Consider the following 16,176-nt stretch of genomic DNA (forward strand, 5'->3'; position numbering starts at 1 on the left):
GTAGAAGGGCTCTCCCTGGGGGAGTGCTTCCGGGAGAGGGTGGGATCTATGGTTCACAAAGGTTTCTAAAGGCCAAGTAAACTAGGAACTCAAAGATGACCACTGACTTTAATAGGAACTAATTCTTGACCTCAATGTAGTTTTGGAAGCATAAATGGATAAACTTGGTGTGAGTTTCATGAGAGACAGATTTGGAAATGCCAAAGCAAACATGCAGAAAAAATTATGTTGTAAATAGAAAAATGAAGGCGGAAGTAATGATTAGAACAGTTGTGTTAATTTGAGAGAATTCATTCCTGGAGTGCTAATAGGCAGGATTCAGTAGAGGAAATGTGATGTTCTAGGGGGAGAAGATTACAGTATCCCAGAGTAGATGGAATATGAAATTCACACAATGGGGGGGGGGTAATTTTGATGTTTACAGTGGGGAATGAATAAATCGAGATAATTTATATCTGTAGCATGGAATAGCTATTTTTTTATGGTGAGACATTAAAATTTTACTGTACTATTTTAGAGCATAAAACATTTCTTTTTTACTCCAGATATGCTACTGTACAGTAGATCTCAAAATGTACTTCTCCTGTCTGACATGTACCCTTTGACCAACATTCTACTTTCTCCTCCTGTGCTGCAGAAATATGATCACACATAAGTATATATATTTGTCTTTCCTTATTCTAGGTTCGTTTGCTCTATGACAAATAGGTTTTGATGTTTTCTCATCGTGTCACATTTTCTTTGTCTGTTCACCCATGATCAGCCCTTCTGTTGGTTTCATATTTTGGCTATTGTGATCATGGAATGCATGATGCAGAAATCCCACTGACAACGTCTGTTTCTTTGGATTCATAAGGATATTATGGTTTCATTCTTTTGAGGTACTTCATAGTGTTTAGGTGGCTACAGCAATTTACATTCCCACCAACAATGATTTTTGTGCTCCAACCAGCATGAATTTAGGTATCTCTGGATTGAGTTTTTACTGTCTACTGGTACATTTTCTCATGCACTTGTTATTCATTTGCATCACTTTGAAATATCTGTTCTGACCCTTTGCCTTCTTTGTTTAGCCAAAGCTGACATGATGATCCTACTTCCTTAACACAGCATACCTGGCCTTTGCCCACTTTTAAAGTTGGGTTATTTGTTTTCTTGCTGTGAATTGTTTGAGCTTAAATATTTGGGATTTTAATCCCTTACCAGACTGCGTCTGTGTAAATATTTTCTCCCGTCTGTGTGCTGTGCTCACTTGGTTGTGTAACTCTTTAGTTTGATTTGATCCCACTTGTTTTTTGCTTTGTATCCTATAAAAGAAAAAAGAAAAAACCCCAAAAAACCATTTCCACTCCACTGTCATATTTTCCCATTTCTTTCTAGTTTAATAGTTTCAGGTCTTACGTTTGCCTTTAATCCATACTTGTATACAGTAGAAGGATCCAATTTTATCCTCTGTAAATACGTATATCTAGTTTTCTTAGCATCATTTATTGAAGAGATATCCTTTTCTTGTTGTGTATCCTAGTTCATTGGTCATTATGTTACAGGAGCTTAGTGAATCCCCAAGTCCAAACCTCCAGCTATGTCTGGGTGGGGCATGTGTATCCAGATGCTCTCTTCCAGCTGTGTCTGGGTGGGGCATGTGTATCCAGATGCTCTCTTCCAGACTTGTAGAGCCAGACACTGACATCGGCTTCTTCCCCTGTTGCTACCCACCTTACTCTTTTAAAGAGTCTCATCAAATTGGACCTGGAGCTCACTGAGTGACTGGCCTGGCTGTCTTTACCTCTGTTAGCACTGTTATCCTGCTTTACATAGGTATTAATATCACATTGAGCCATCTTTTCAGCACTCCCTCCTTTAAAAGCTTTAAATAAAAGCTAATGGCATTAGAATTTAAAATACCCCTCCACCCAGGACAGGCAACCTGTGATTCTCAGGGCTTCCCAGGGGAGGACTGGAGAAAACAAAAAGAAGGAAAAACTGTGCTGTTTGTTTGAGATAAGCCTGCATAGAGGTCAGCCTCAGGACTAAGAAAGGCAAGGAAACCCAACCAACTTCATGGCAGCTGGTAGGGACTGAGCCTAGGGGGTAAGACTTCTAGGAAGGAAAAGAACGTGGTCTTAAGATGAATTACCTTCCTTGGGATGGTCTGTTAGCCAAGGCCTTCATCTCCAGTTGAGTAAACTTAAGGAAGAGAGTTGAGGTGTGTCTCTACCTAGAGGGAGATTTCGTTCTTTGCTGTTACATTCCCCACCCTGAAGATGTAACCTTAAAATTGTTTAGGAAATGAGCTGAGACTAGAAAATAGCTAGACATAACCCGCTGCTATCCAGAGCTGTTCACCAGAAGGGGTTAAGGCTTGGATTAGAGTTTTTAGTTCCCCCATGTGTAACCTACAGTCAGGGATGCATGTTTGGGAGGAGATGAGAAGCCAGCACTCTTTCCTGGCAGTGTCTGACCAGAGAGACAAGGCCATTTCTGGAACTGCTGCCTCAGGGTACTTCCAGGTACCTGCCTTGAGCTGCCTTCCAGTGCTGCTATCCCCTCCAGAGTGACCATAAGTGCCATGTTGGAAGTTGGAGTGACAATCAAACCTGACTTGTCTGCTGGGTTGAGGCACCTGTCCGGTAGGCCTACCTAGAGGATCCTAAAAGTACATTGGAAGTTCAATTAATATAACAGCCAGGAGTAGGGAAGAAAGGAAGTCAAGATTTTGCCTGGCACCTGGAGAGAAATGTGAAGAGATGAAGGCAAGAGCTGGCAGCAATATAACGCCCTTGGCAGGGAAGCAGGAAAGGCCGGAGGTTATACTGTAAATGTTCAAATCAAAGCCCGTTAGCATCTGCTGAAGGGGGCTCTCCTCTTCTTCCCCCTTCCACTTTGACCTCGAAGGCTGGACTCCAAGAGATGAGCCCAGGATAAGCTTCCAGGCACTTCTGAGTTGTTGGAGTGGCTAGAATCACAGTATGAAGGCCCTCCTGGCTCCATCGCCCCCATACTATTACAAGCCTGCAGACTTGTGAAATATGGCCATCATTCCAGATTATCATATTTGTTGGTTCTTTCTTCATAAATGTCTACTGTATTGCCTAGGTTTTATTACCTGCAATTGATATGCCTACCTCATCTAAGTCATTGTTTGAAACCATGAACTGCACTAGGCATGGTCGTTCACGCTTGTAATCCCAGCACTCGGAAAGCTGAGGCAGGAAGATTACTATGAGTTTGAATCCTACCAGGACTACAGTGTGAGGCCCATCACAGAAAACCCAAAACCATGAATTTGCAAAGCCAACATTCTCCAATCATTAAAAAGATCCATTCCAGACACTGACCAAATACCTTCTCTTTACACCATGCTAATCACAACCCAGAAGGTCCCTGGAAGCTCACAGCCATGCACAGTGTGGTTGATCAGGGGAGAGAGCGGAATGGAAGTTCAAAGGGTCTTCCACATCAGCAAAGCAGAAGGGAGAGATTCCTTCCAGATAGATAGCTGTCCTTTAGTCACAGTGCAGCTTAGCTGCCTCTGCTGGGAACAGGCCAGTTGTGGGAGACAACCCTGGCCACCATCTCTTCACATTGCACCAGCACAGGTTAAACTTTTTTCCTTTGTTGCCCTTTTTTGTCTGAGAAATTTTCATGCAGCCTCAGGCATATAAATAAGTATAACAATCAAACATTTACTGATAATAAATCAAAGATCTTAAGGCATTGCTTTGGTACACAGATATAAATGAACATTGATTGAGATTAAAGCACATCTGCATGCTAATGAGACAGATGTGCTCATTTGTTTTCACATAAAGAATCAAATCTTGGCTGAATATATTATACTGCAGGACAGAGCATCTCCAACATTTTTCAGAGTTGGTTTGATTTCATAGTCATCAATGCTGAAAACATCACTTTTATATAGTGCAAAGTGACAGAAGTATATTTTGAATTATATCAGAAATCATTGGAAATTCTGTTGTAATTCCAAGCCAAAATTCATTTAATTTTTTTATATGAAACTCAAGTCAACAAATTACAGTACAGTCCAAAGGGTAACTAACTAGTTTAATAACATGCTGAGGAGTTAACTGTAGGGAAACACTGAAATTCTGTTTTCTATAATTAATCACGTTTTCTGTAAGATCAGAAAACATTAGCTCATACAGTGGTATCAATCTAAACAGCTGTTTGGGACACCTTTTGATGGTGTAGCAGGCATGATGTCACACAGTGTACATGTATGTTTTGAACCAAGGCTGCAGTGATATAACATGTGACTACTAACAGAAACACGTCTAAACTATTATGTATTTGATATTTGATCATTGCATATTCAGAAGTCTTATACTATTGTTGTGTGTGTGTGTGTGTTTACACACATGTGATACCACTTTTAAGAAACTGTTCTAGTCTACAGCTGCCCAGTTTGTGTTGGGGGGTGGTTAATGTTAGACTTTTATTCCTAATTTAAAGAATTTGTTTATATACTTTACACAAAGGCACACATACATCTGCAGGGATATATGTGAAATAGGATATAACAGACTCTGAAAACTAGAAGGAAATAATCGAGATGGATCTATTGTCATTGTGGTACCAAGGTGGGCTTTGATCTGAGAGTCAGACAAAAAGGAAGGGGCAGAGTGGTTCCTGGTTTGTAGTCCTGGGAAACTGGGCTTGGGGCTTCATGGCCTGCTGGCTGTGCTGTGCCCACTGAGCTCCACTTAGCCGCTGCCCTTTGAGGAAGAAAGCAATAGTTAGTGTTGGTAGCTGGTCTGTTAAAACGGTGCATTTGCTTGGGGTGGGGGGTGCATCCACACTACACTGAAGAGATAATACCGTCATGAACTATTTCTGTTGCAAGTATAAAAAAGATTTTTATAGGATAGCATTTTCTAAAATTCTGTTTTTGGCAAAGAGATATTTGATTAAAAGATTTAATATTAAAGATGAAATCTTCTTTACAAAAAGGAAAACTGCAGTTTAAATTGAGAATGTGAAGTCTCTTAGGCAGACCTACTTGTTAGCTTTCCCAGAGCATGGTTGTTCTCCAACACCATACAGTGGTAGGCTGGCCTTCATACCAGTTCCTTGCTAGGTTGAATCCATATCTTCTATGTTGGCGGGATTCTGTGGCCTAGTAGAGAGAAGAAACTGAATTAAACTAATTTAAGGGCGTACTTCTCTTTAATATACTACATTCATTGTATACATTGAGAATGAGTTCCCTTAGATTTACTTGGTTGTAGACCCTTCTTCAATAGCCATCTATTCCACAGAGTATAAATTAGGGAACAGAGGGTTGGATATTTGTAAGGCCTGCAAGCCTTCCTTCAAAGGAAAAGAGAAGGCTGCTTCCTTTTGATGTGTCAAACCCAACCGTAAGTGTGTAAACATGGAATGTGTTGCTCTCCCTCCTGTCCACCTCCACGCTGGGGTCTTTGCCATGTTACTGCTTCATAAAGGAGCTCAAGCACTAAGTAGTTCCCCCATCTACTCTGCTTCTCCCAGATAACACCAAAACCAGGACAACTGAAACCTTTACTTGGCTTTTTTTGTTGTTAGACTAGAATGACCCTGTAACTGTAGCTAATTTGATGAATTTGGAACTAGGTCAGGGCTTTTCCAAACCTGGCTTCCATCCCACTATAATTGTAAGGAGGCCAGTGTCTTTGGAGTATAGTTATTTAAAATTATAAGCAAGCAGTAAACCTTAAAGAGTTACTTCTGATTTGATTAGTTTTCATTTGCCTAGGAATCCCAAAAATTCTAAAATACAAAAAAAGCAAGTCATAACAATTTAAAAACTATGTTTAAGCAGTGTTACATTTGTAAAAATGTTAGAAGTTATTTTGAGAGGTAGCCTATATAGTCTTTGTTGACCTTGAACTTGTCTTCTTCTGCCTCAGCCTCCTGAGAGTTAGGCTCACAGCTATGCACCACCATGGCTGGCGTTCATGTTTTTAGAATACTCTGGAACCATAGCCAGCATTTGTTGGATGAGCGGTTTTTCATCACAGTGCATGCATCTAAACTTGTTGGTTTTCTTTCCCGTAAGCTCCTATATGCATTCCTTTATGTTAACACAGACAGTGGACATATAATTCTTAGTGTCTCCAAAGTGCTGGACTGTCATATTGAAATGTAGTTTCACAGCTATTTTTAGTTTAGATGTCAGTTTTAAAGGTGTATTGACATTATTTCTTTGGGACATATTATTGTGGATGGGACTATAACATGGGAGATGTTTCCAAGCTCTTGTGGGACAGATTTGCTAACTTACTGCCTTCTAATGTCTAGGTCCAGGAGCTCCACGAGGAGGAGGCACAGTGGGTTAACTATGATGAGGATGAGTTGTGTGTGAAGATGCAGCTGGCTGATGGGATCTTTGAGACCTTGATCAAAGATACTATTGATGTTCTCAATCAGATCAGTGAAAACCAGGGGAGAATGCTACTTGTGTGACATCTTGCAAATAAATCGAACACTGAGTGCTAACACGAGTCCTGGGCCTTTCTGCCTCCCGATACACACCCGTCTCCACCATAGCAAGGATGCTTCTGGACCTCGCACCTGTTGTTGTGGACTGCTGGTTTGGAGTTCATGGGACAATGTGGTATATCTGGTATTACAGCCTTTGCCTTTACAGACTGCCCACAGGAGTGCGTGATTCTTTCCTGTGGGCAGGGTTACACTCCTGATGTTGAGATTTGGTATCATCATTCACCTTCTTAGCACCCTACTAGGGCTCAGATGAGGGCCGAGAACACCAGACTTACCTCTGAGGTTAGACAAGGCCATCACTTCCTTGAGTCTTATCAGGAAAGAGAGGTAAATAAGTTAATCAAAATATAATACTGGTCTGTATAAAGAAAGTCATAAATGGACATTGTAGTCTGTGAACAGTATTAAACCCATAACCACTTCTAAAATAGGCAAATTCAAGATTCTCTGCCTATTTACATTCTGGAGTTTATTATTTCCTGAAGACCCGTTCCTTCCATCCTGAAGCTGAGCAGCACCACGTGGACATCAGAAAGAAGCGGTGCTTTGCTGTCTGGGCACCACCTAAACAACTCTAACCCGTTGCATTGTGTTTAATTTTCCTGTCTGGGCGAAAAACAAATGCCCCACTGAAGATGAGGCTCCAGGACTGCCATGGGCTGGTTCCTCTGCCTGTCCCTCCCTACTCTTTCCTCACTTGCCCTAACCTCTACCAGCTGCTCTCAGAATCGTAGACACTCAGGACCATCTCAGGCATCCAAGCATGGCAAAAGTGGAAAGAGTTCATTTTGGCCTTCAAACTTTGAATTCCCATCTCTCCCCAGAAGTCAGATGCTGTTACTTGAATGATTTAGGAAATGAGTGTGTGCACCAAAGACAAGAAGATATTGTCTATAGTCTGCGTGCTTGTTTTGCTCTGTAGAACATTTTTTAATTTATTTTAAGATAAATTATTAAGTTGAAGATGTGTGTCCCTATTGAGAAGTGAAATTCTCATAATAGCAAACCTCTGTCTCGAAGTTTCTAGAGTTTAGTCTTCGCGCAGGAAAGAAAGATGCAGTTATAATAAATGTGTACACACACTGAGGAATCAGTTGAGTTCATCAGAACGATGACAGGCATTTACAGCGTCGCCTGTGACAGCAGGAGCAGGAGGGGACCTGAAAGTTTACTCCTGCCTCCCTTGCGTCTCACAATTGTACCTGAGAAAAGTCTCCAGACTCCAGCTGCTGCATCCGAGCACTCGGTGCTCACCCTGAGCACTTGCCTTCCAGACTGGTTTCTCCATCAGTCCTGTCCTTCAAGTAATCCCGGAGAATGTGGATGATCTTAGGCGTGAATGGAAATGCCTTAACCTTACAATTCAGACTAGAGCAGCATGGTAAGACATCCACCAGGTTCACACTTACAGATACCCTGGACTTTACGGCTTCTTCAAAAGACATTAGAAAACCCAAAGACAGCGTAACCCTTAAGTGTGCACGTTTGTTGTTTTCTGCATCTCTCTTCCAGACTTGCCTTTGCGTCTCAGATATTTCACTATGCACACTTCATTTCTCTTCAGTTTCATTCTGTCATTACATGAGATTTGCTGAAATCATCATTGGGATATTTGCATTTTGCACAGTGACTGGTGTGCTAGCTCTTGACAACAGGAAAGCACTGAAATGTTACAGCTGGGTCTCCTGAATGCTCAGGTGGGGTCTCATCAGCATCTCCTCGTGCATTTGCTGTTGAGCTGTCGTCTTTAGCCATAACGAGCAACCTGACTAAGAGAAGCAAAGGTTCTTGGGGCTGTTTACCAGTAGTGTGGAAATAGTGTTTGCATGTGGCCAAGGAAAGCAAAGATATTTCTCTTCAATTTGTGTTCTTTGGAAGACAGGAAACATCTTGTGTACATCCATTGACTGTTTGTAGGATCACATTGTCTTTATGATACTGAACTTTACAGCTGCTATACTTTTTTACAAATGAAAATCAAATTATAATAGGAATATAGGTTGTTTTCCACTCTTCATTATTTGGACCTAAAGTTAATTTTTAATAAGGTGTATCTTTACTCTTTACATTAAAATGCCAGAAAAGGAAAAACATACTGAAATAAGTCCATGGACTCAGAAATCTGGACACTGCTGGACCGTGGCAGTGACCATCGTAACCTCCTCCAGCTGTCTTCACTATCCCAGAATCCCGCGTTCCAGAAAAGATAGGAATAGGCCAGTCTCATCCTTTGCTAGCAATCATATCTACAGTTTGATAGCAAAAATCAAAAGAATCTAGGATTTCTTACTGTTTTAACTATTTGGATCTAACTGAGATGGTTTGTTGATAGGATCAGGAATGATAAATGTGGATACCCAGCCACTCCATACTGGGATCTTTTTAATGAAGCCCTGCCTCCTAACCAAGAACCTACTCTTCCCTCTTCTAATCTTCGCTTCCTCTCCCACACCTGTCCCTTCTGTCTCTCTGCATAACTCCTCTCGAAGATATTTGCATCAGCAGTAACACCGTTTAAAATAGCACTGTCAGAACCTAGTAGTAAACCACCATGCAGGCTTCAGATTTACTTCTGAGTCCAAAACAATTTGTGCTACCCAGGGCAGTTACCTCTGGGTTAAACAAGTACAGGGTATCAATCCCCTCTTCAGGTCTAAACAGGAATTTTTCTCTAGGGAAAAGTGGGAAGAGCTCAAAAAGTAGTTAATAAGGAAGGGGAATTCCTTCTGTGACTACAGGTCTCTGAGAAATTACCTTTCAAAAGAGATTGCATTGCTCATAAGAGTGTTGTGGCCTATTGATAAAAACAATTTTGTTCACTTTCTTGTCTTGAAAAAAAGTGGCCTTAGCTTTTTGCAATACTTGAATAAAGTGTGTACTTGCAAAAGAATTTCTGTAGCACAGCATTAGAGACTCATAACTTCTGCAAGAAATTCAAACTTACATCTTCCTTTTACTACCTTAAGAATACTAGTGAATAAAACATAATTCAAAGAGCAAGTGATAGAAACTACAATGATGTTTAATGCAAATTGTAGGAATTTACATGTTTACAAATCATCTTAAACTGGTTGTGCAGCAATTCAATAAAATCTTTGTATTATAAAAATGTGAAGAAAAATGTAAACTGGTGTAAAGGAGGTACTGTCATTTTAATTAACCTATGTTTAAAAGCTTTTCCTTCTGGACTTTGCAAAGCCTTCTTGGTTACACATTGCAAAGCATTCTCTAGGGGGCTCAGCCTCCTTGTGTGTACTGTACTGTGCAGACATGGAAAAGAAACCCGTTTACTGTGTGTGTGTAAATAGCCTGGTCATCAGGCCATTTCAGCCAATAGTCACACCCGTGCAGTCTGCACAGAAGACTAAGGGTGTGGTTTGTAAGTAATCTGTAAAATAACTGGGATGGATTCCCATGTATAGCTGTGTAAATAGATTTGTTAACTAAAATGTACTTTAAGATGAAATCTGTAAATAAATTGATTTATAAATTAATTTCATGTCAGGTGTGAGTTTGTCCATTCATTAGCCAAGTTTAGAAAAGGAGTTCTCATGAAATTGACTTGTTTCTGATTTCTTGTTTTGTTCCAGGATACTTGTTCGTAGAGTACGGGGAGCTGTTTATAAAAGCTGTTGACGCTGTGCCCAGGAGACCAGCACAGGAAGCTAAGAACACCTGGCTCTAGCTGCTTGTTAGTTCCTCAGGTCATCACTAAGCACCACTGTGTTCTTACCATTGTGAGACCAATGGTGAGACGAGCTTAAAGTCTAGTGAACAAGATCATCAAAAAAATACTTTCTGGCCAGGCGGTGGTGGCACACGCCTTTAATCCCAGCACTCGGGAGGCAGAAGCAGGCCAGACTAGAGCTAGTTCCAGGACAGACTCCAAGCTACAGAGAAACCTTGTCAAAAGCTTTCCGAAAACCAGTGCATGTCAAACTGCCAAAGAGCTCAGGGAGGAATGGGTTAAAATGGTAGGGCTGGGTCAGGAGAGAGTTAGTTCCCTGATAAATCTTAACTGGATTTTGTTTTTTGACATGAGATCTCACTATGTAATCCAAGCTGGCCTCAAACTTTGAACATGTTCAGCCAGCCCTCTTACTTCAGCTTCCTCTGTAGATAGGATTCAAGCATGACACCATATCTGGCTTCTATGTTTGTCTTGAACATTGATGGGCTTCCTTCAATTCACGGTAAATGCCATTTCTCCCAGATGATTTGGGTCTTGCTCAACCCTGAAAAATAGCACATAAAGCCACACATAATTAAAAGTGGGCCACAAAAATGACTGGGTGTGGAGGGTGTAATTTATTTCTGGAAATAAGAGCTTGGTGCAGAATGGAGCTGGGTATGCAGAAGAATCAACTCCGATGATGGAAGTATATGACCCTCATTACCCACCATCCTCACTACATTCCACTTCCTCCTGATGGCAAAGTCTGCTCTGCTTTCAGCCCCTTGCCTCATTAAGGACTTCAGAAAACACTGACCCCAAATGGCAACAGACTAAGATATTGTTGAACTCATTAAAAATAACCACACACTCACACTGTGTGCCAGATAATGTGACTGGTGCTAAGGACATGCTTGGGGGCGGGGAGAGACTGGATTGCTGTAATCTTGAATCAAAACATGAGATGAGAGGATGGCAACATAGCAGAGCCAAAAATGGTGAGAGCTCACAGACAGGAACTCCAGAGATCAGCGCGAGTGCTGGTTGCTCAGAACAGTGGACAAGGCCCAGAGATTGCGTCTCTCGCAGGTGGCTGGGCTCTGTGGCCGAGATCAGCAGGCAGATAAAGTACCTGCCAGTGCCTGATTCAAAGTCACCCAAAATAAACAAGACACACCAGGCGTGAGTATGACACTTGTTTTCTTACAGCCCCTGCAATTTCTCAGCCACGCCCACCCCATGGCCAGCAGACCTACAAATGGAGCCAGCGTGGATGAGGTCAACTGCCAGCACCCTGCTCAGGCTGTCACGAAAGACTCCCTTCATCCCTCCCCATTTGACGATGAAAGACAAAGATCTGGGGGTGTGCTGAGAGCCAGACACCAGAGCTACAGTGGGAGAGTCCCACGGCACAGGCTGGAGAAGCATTCAGGTGTTCTTACGTGATCCCCACAGTAGGGAACTGATGTGACTACAGTCCAGCCCTCCCTCAAAGGCCACCACAACACACCACATCCAGCAGGATAAGTATCTCCGAATGTGGAGGGCAGCTTGGTCTGATAGGGCCTGCTTAGCCTCCCCTTTGGGTGCCTCTTGGAGACAGGGCCTCCCTCTGATTTTGAGATAACTTAGGATCACCAGGAAAACCAGATTAAGAAGAAATATTCACTCAACTAGAAATTTCATGTGTCTGGAATATGACTGGTTTTTGTGTTTTGTTTTTTAAGACTGTTTCTCTGTGTAGTCCTGGTTGTCCTGGAACTTATCTATAGTCCAGGCTCACATCAAACTCAGAGATCTGCCTGCTTCTCTCTCTGGAGTGCTGGGATTAGAAGTGTGTGTCACCACTGTCTGGAGGAATGAGTCCATTTTAATTTGCGTTGAGGGACTACCAGATGTATAGCTGATAACCATCCTCTCTGAGCAGACATCTGTTCCAACTGTTTCTTCCCTCCTCAAATTATGTGCACACCAGTGTCAACACATGCCACCCTGCTCTGCCAACAGACAACTGAGGGTGACTGTGCTGTCCCTCGGCACCCTGACTAGTTAGTTTGGGGAGTCCAGTTTGTCTTGGGAAATTCCAAGTCATTGTGTAGAGACACAATGGGAGCCCTTACAATTTGAGTGGGATGAGAGGGACTTCTGGGATGACAAATCCTCCCTTCGGCTGTACTAGTTCCTGTCAAGGTATTGTCAGAACAGGTGAAATGTCCCCACACACACCCTCCATGAGCTTTCCAGGAGACACTCTTGTCTGCTACTTCCATAGGGACCCACTGCCCCTGCTCCTTGAGCCAAACCTTTTTATCCCAACCAGACAAATGGTGGCGGGAAGTCACAGCTTGACTGAACTTGACATGTCCAGTGACTTTTGTCCCAAGAGTGATGTTTAATGTTCAGATGGCTTTGGTTAGGCAGGATTTTCAATGCCTGTATAGTTATTTGGTCCTCACACTTTTGATCTCATCCCACCATTATCCGGGACAAACTGCAGAAGATTCATTTCATGTGATGACCCTGTCTCTGTGCTATTGCTTGGACCATGGCTGTGGTGTCATGCTCAGACGGGAGTCTTTTTTGCTATCTAAGCAAATGACTAAAGTGTGTTTGAAGCCACAGTGGAATCTCTGCATCCACATGACATAGAAAGGTGGCCTTGCATTTGCAGATGTGTCCGCTGTGTGAGGCACCTCTGTAGTCTGTGCCCAGCAGCCCCATGCAACTGTCACGTGGAGTTTCACATGGAAAAGTGGCCATGACCTGCTTGATATAGCCTGAGTAGCCATACAGTATGGCCAGGGCTTGCTGGCAATAGCCACACAGTTGTGTTGTATCTAGGATTTCCTTGGGTTATAGGGAAGGGGAATCAGTTGTTATGATTTGGCTCATTTTATATAAAGGTGAACTTTTTGTTTTGTGGTGGGCCAGAGAGTCACAGCAATTTACCGAGTACAAGTTAGATTAGCTTTTCAGTTCCATTTCTTTTAAAATTAAGCTTTAAACCCACCTTTGTTAAGCTTTATAATACCTGTGTGGAGGTGGGAGTACATGTGCTCAGTATGATCAAGTGTATGCAGATCCTTTGAAGGCCAGAAGAGGGTGTCAGAGGCCCTGAAGCTAGAGTCACTGGTAATTTAAGCCACCACACCACCGCCATTGCCACCCCATCCGGATACTGGGAATCAACTCCTGTCCTCTGCAAGAGCAGCGAGCACCCTTTACTGCAGCGCCATCCTTCACTCCTTCAGTTCCACTTTTCTTCTTTGTTTATTTGTTTGTTTTTCAAGACATGGCTTCTCTTTGGCTGTCCTGGTACTTGCTCTGTAGACCAGGCTCACAGAGATCCACCTGCCTCTGTCTCCTGAGTGCTGGGATTAAAGGTGTGTGCCACCACCACTGCCTGGCTAGTTCTACTTTAAAAAAAAAATTTCATTTTTGTTGTGTGAGTGTATGGTGTAAGGGGCACACATGTCACAGCGTGCATTTGTGTGAGTATATGGTGTAAGAAAGGGGCACACATGTCACAGTGTGCATTTGTGTGAGTATATGGTGTAAGAAAGGGGCACACATGTCACAGCATGCATTTGGCGCTCAGAGAAGAACTGATTTTTGGAATCCGTTCTCACCCTCCAGCTTTTCTTTAGCTCCATGAATAGAGCTCCTCCAGACTTGACAGCAAACACCTTTATTATTTTCTAAGTCATCTCATCGCCCACCTCTTTTCTAAGGGCTCTTCATTAGAGGCAATAATAAGAGTGATAAATGATGTTTGCCAAGGAAGAGACCAATGCACGATTTGAAGTCATCCAGGGTAAGACAACACACGGGAGACAGGGTGGGGTGGGGGTAGAGAGGGGCGGCACTCTTAAAGCATTTATTTACAGCCAGAGAAGAGACCCTGCACTAGATAGAGTTCCTTGAAATGCCTTGATCCTCCATGGCCAAAAGATTCATTTTGGAGCTAGTCCGAGCAATTGGCTGCAGTGGAAGACTCACCTTGGCCCTGCTCCAGCAGAAAGCTGGAGGCATGCTTGGAGCCACTGACATGAGAACAAGTAGAACAAACAGTTCTGCTGACCTACAGCAGTGGGAGATAAACCCTCATGCGATTAGGTCAGTACCAGCTGTAGGACCTTGCAAAGGGATTTTATCTAATGTTCCCCAGCATGGACAGGAAGCTGAACACGACTGCCTTCCCCACAAGAATGAATGTAGAGAAACAGAGGAAGTTAGGGAGCAGTTTGGGGATTGTAAGCTTTGTCTACTTGCAACCTCTTTGTGATTTTATAAGTGAAATTCAAGTCAGCAACTCAAATAGCAATTAAAATTGTTTTATTATTATTTTATGTGGATGGATATTTTGCCTGCATGTATTTCTGTCTACCGCATGCATGCCTGGAGCACAAAGAGGCCAAGAGGAGGGATCAGATCCCCAGGAACTGGAGTTAACAAAGGGCTGTGAGCTGCCACATGGTTGTCTGGAAGAGCAGCCAGTGTTCTTAACCACTGAGCCATCTCTCCAGTCTCTCAAATAGCAACTGTTTAAATCAAGGCTTCTAATACAATCCAAATAAGTATGAACTCAATACTTAGACACTGAAGGGCGATAACAGAAAACTATTAGAAGTCTTTTCTTCTATAATTTGTCTTGCTTAAAGACAAAACCGGGACACTGAGAATCTCCCTGTGAACCTGGAGAATAAAAAAAAATGTGTAAGGATAGAGATTCAGGGATTGGGCCCTAGAAAGAGTAGGAAAACTGTTTTTATATGAGCAGAAGTTTTGGGCTGAGAAAGAAATCAGAGAAACATCATCCTTCACAATAGCCACAAATAACATAAAATATCTTGGAGTAACTAACCAAACAAGTGAAAGACTTGTATAACAAGAACTTTAAATCTTTGAAGAAAGAAATTGAAGAAGACACCAGCAAATGGAAAAATCTCCCATGCTCTTGGGTAGGTGGAATTAACAGTAAAAATGGCAGTCTTACCAAAAGCAATCTACAATGCAATGCCCATCAGAATCCGAGCAAAATTCTTCACAGACCTTGAAAGAACGGTATTCAACTTTATATGGAAAAGCAAAAAAACCAGAATAGCCCAAACAATCCTGTACAATAAAGGAACTTCTGGAGGCATCACAATCCCTGACTTCGAACTCTACTACAGAGCTACAGTACTGAAAACAGCCTGGTATTGGCATAAAAACAGACAGGAGGACCAATGGAACTGAATCAAAGACCCGGATATCAATTCACACACCTACAAACACCTGATTTTTGAAAAAGAAGTAAAAAATATAAAATAAAAAAAGAAAGCATATTCAACAAATGGTGCTGGCATAACTGGATATCAACATCTAGAAGAATGAAAATAGATTAATATCTATCACCATGCACAAAACTCAAGTACAAATGAATCGAAGACCTTCACATAAAACCAACCACACTGAACCTCATAGAAGAGAAAGTGGGAATTACACTTGAATACATTGGCACAGGAGACTACTTCCTAAATATAACCCCAGTATCACAGACACTAAGAGAAATAATTAATAAATGGGACCTCCTGAAACTGAAAAGCTTCTATAAAGCAAAGGACACAGACAACAAGACAAAACGGCAGCCTACAGAACGGGAAAAGATCTTTACCAATCCCACATCAGACAGAGGGCTGATCTTCAAAATGTACAAAAAACTCAAGAAATTGGTCATCAAAAGAACAAATAATCCAATAAAAAATGGGGTACAGACCTAAACAGAGAACTTTCAATAGTGGAATCTCAAATGGCTGAAAGATACCTAAGGAAATGCTCAATATCCTTAGTCACCAGAGAAATGCAAATCAAAACAACTCTGAGATTCCAACTTAAACCTGTAAGAATGACCAAGATCAAAAACTCTGATGACAACTTATGCTGGAGAGGTTGTGGGGTAAAGGGAACACACCTCCATTGCTGGTGGGAGTACAAACTGGTACAGCCCTTTTGGAAAT

At 42.1% G+C, this 16,176-nt stretch overlaps 1 protein-coding gene across 5 annotated transcripts in view; it reads left to right on the forward strand.

Annotated features, from left to right (window-relative positions):
* Positions 1-9,990, forward strand: part of Cep350 (centrosomal protein 350) — a 143,006-nt gene extending 133,016 nt beyond the window's left edge. For all 5 annotated transcript variants that reach the window (XM_041662290.1, XM_041662293.1, XM_041662292.1 and 2 more), the window contains one exon: positions 6,301-9,990. In XM_041662290.1, coding sequence (XP_041518224.1) covers positions 6,301-6,465 — 165 coding nt within the window. In that variant the 3' untranslated portion in view covers positions 6,466-9,990. The remainder of the gene's footprint in view (positions 1-6,300) is intronic.
* Positions 9,991-16,176: the final 6,186 nt, after the last annotated feature.

This window comes from Microtus oregoni, unplaced genomic scaffold, assembly GCF_018167655.1.
Source record: "Microtus oregoni isolate MIOR12 unplaced genomic scaffold, Mior012 000013F_ref0000133, whole genome shotgun sequence".
NCBI lineage: Eukaryota > Metazoa > Chordata > Mammalia > Rodentia > Cricetidae > Microtus > Microtus oregoni.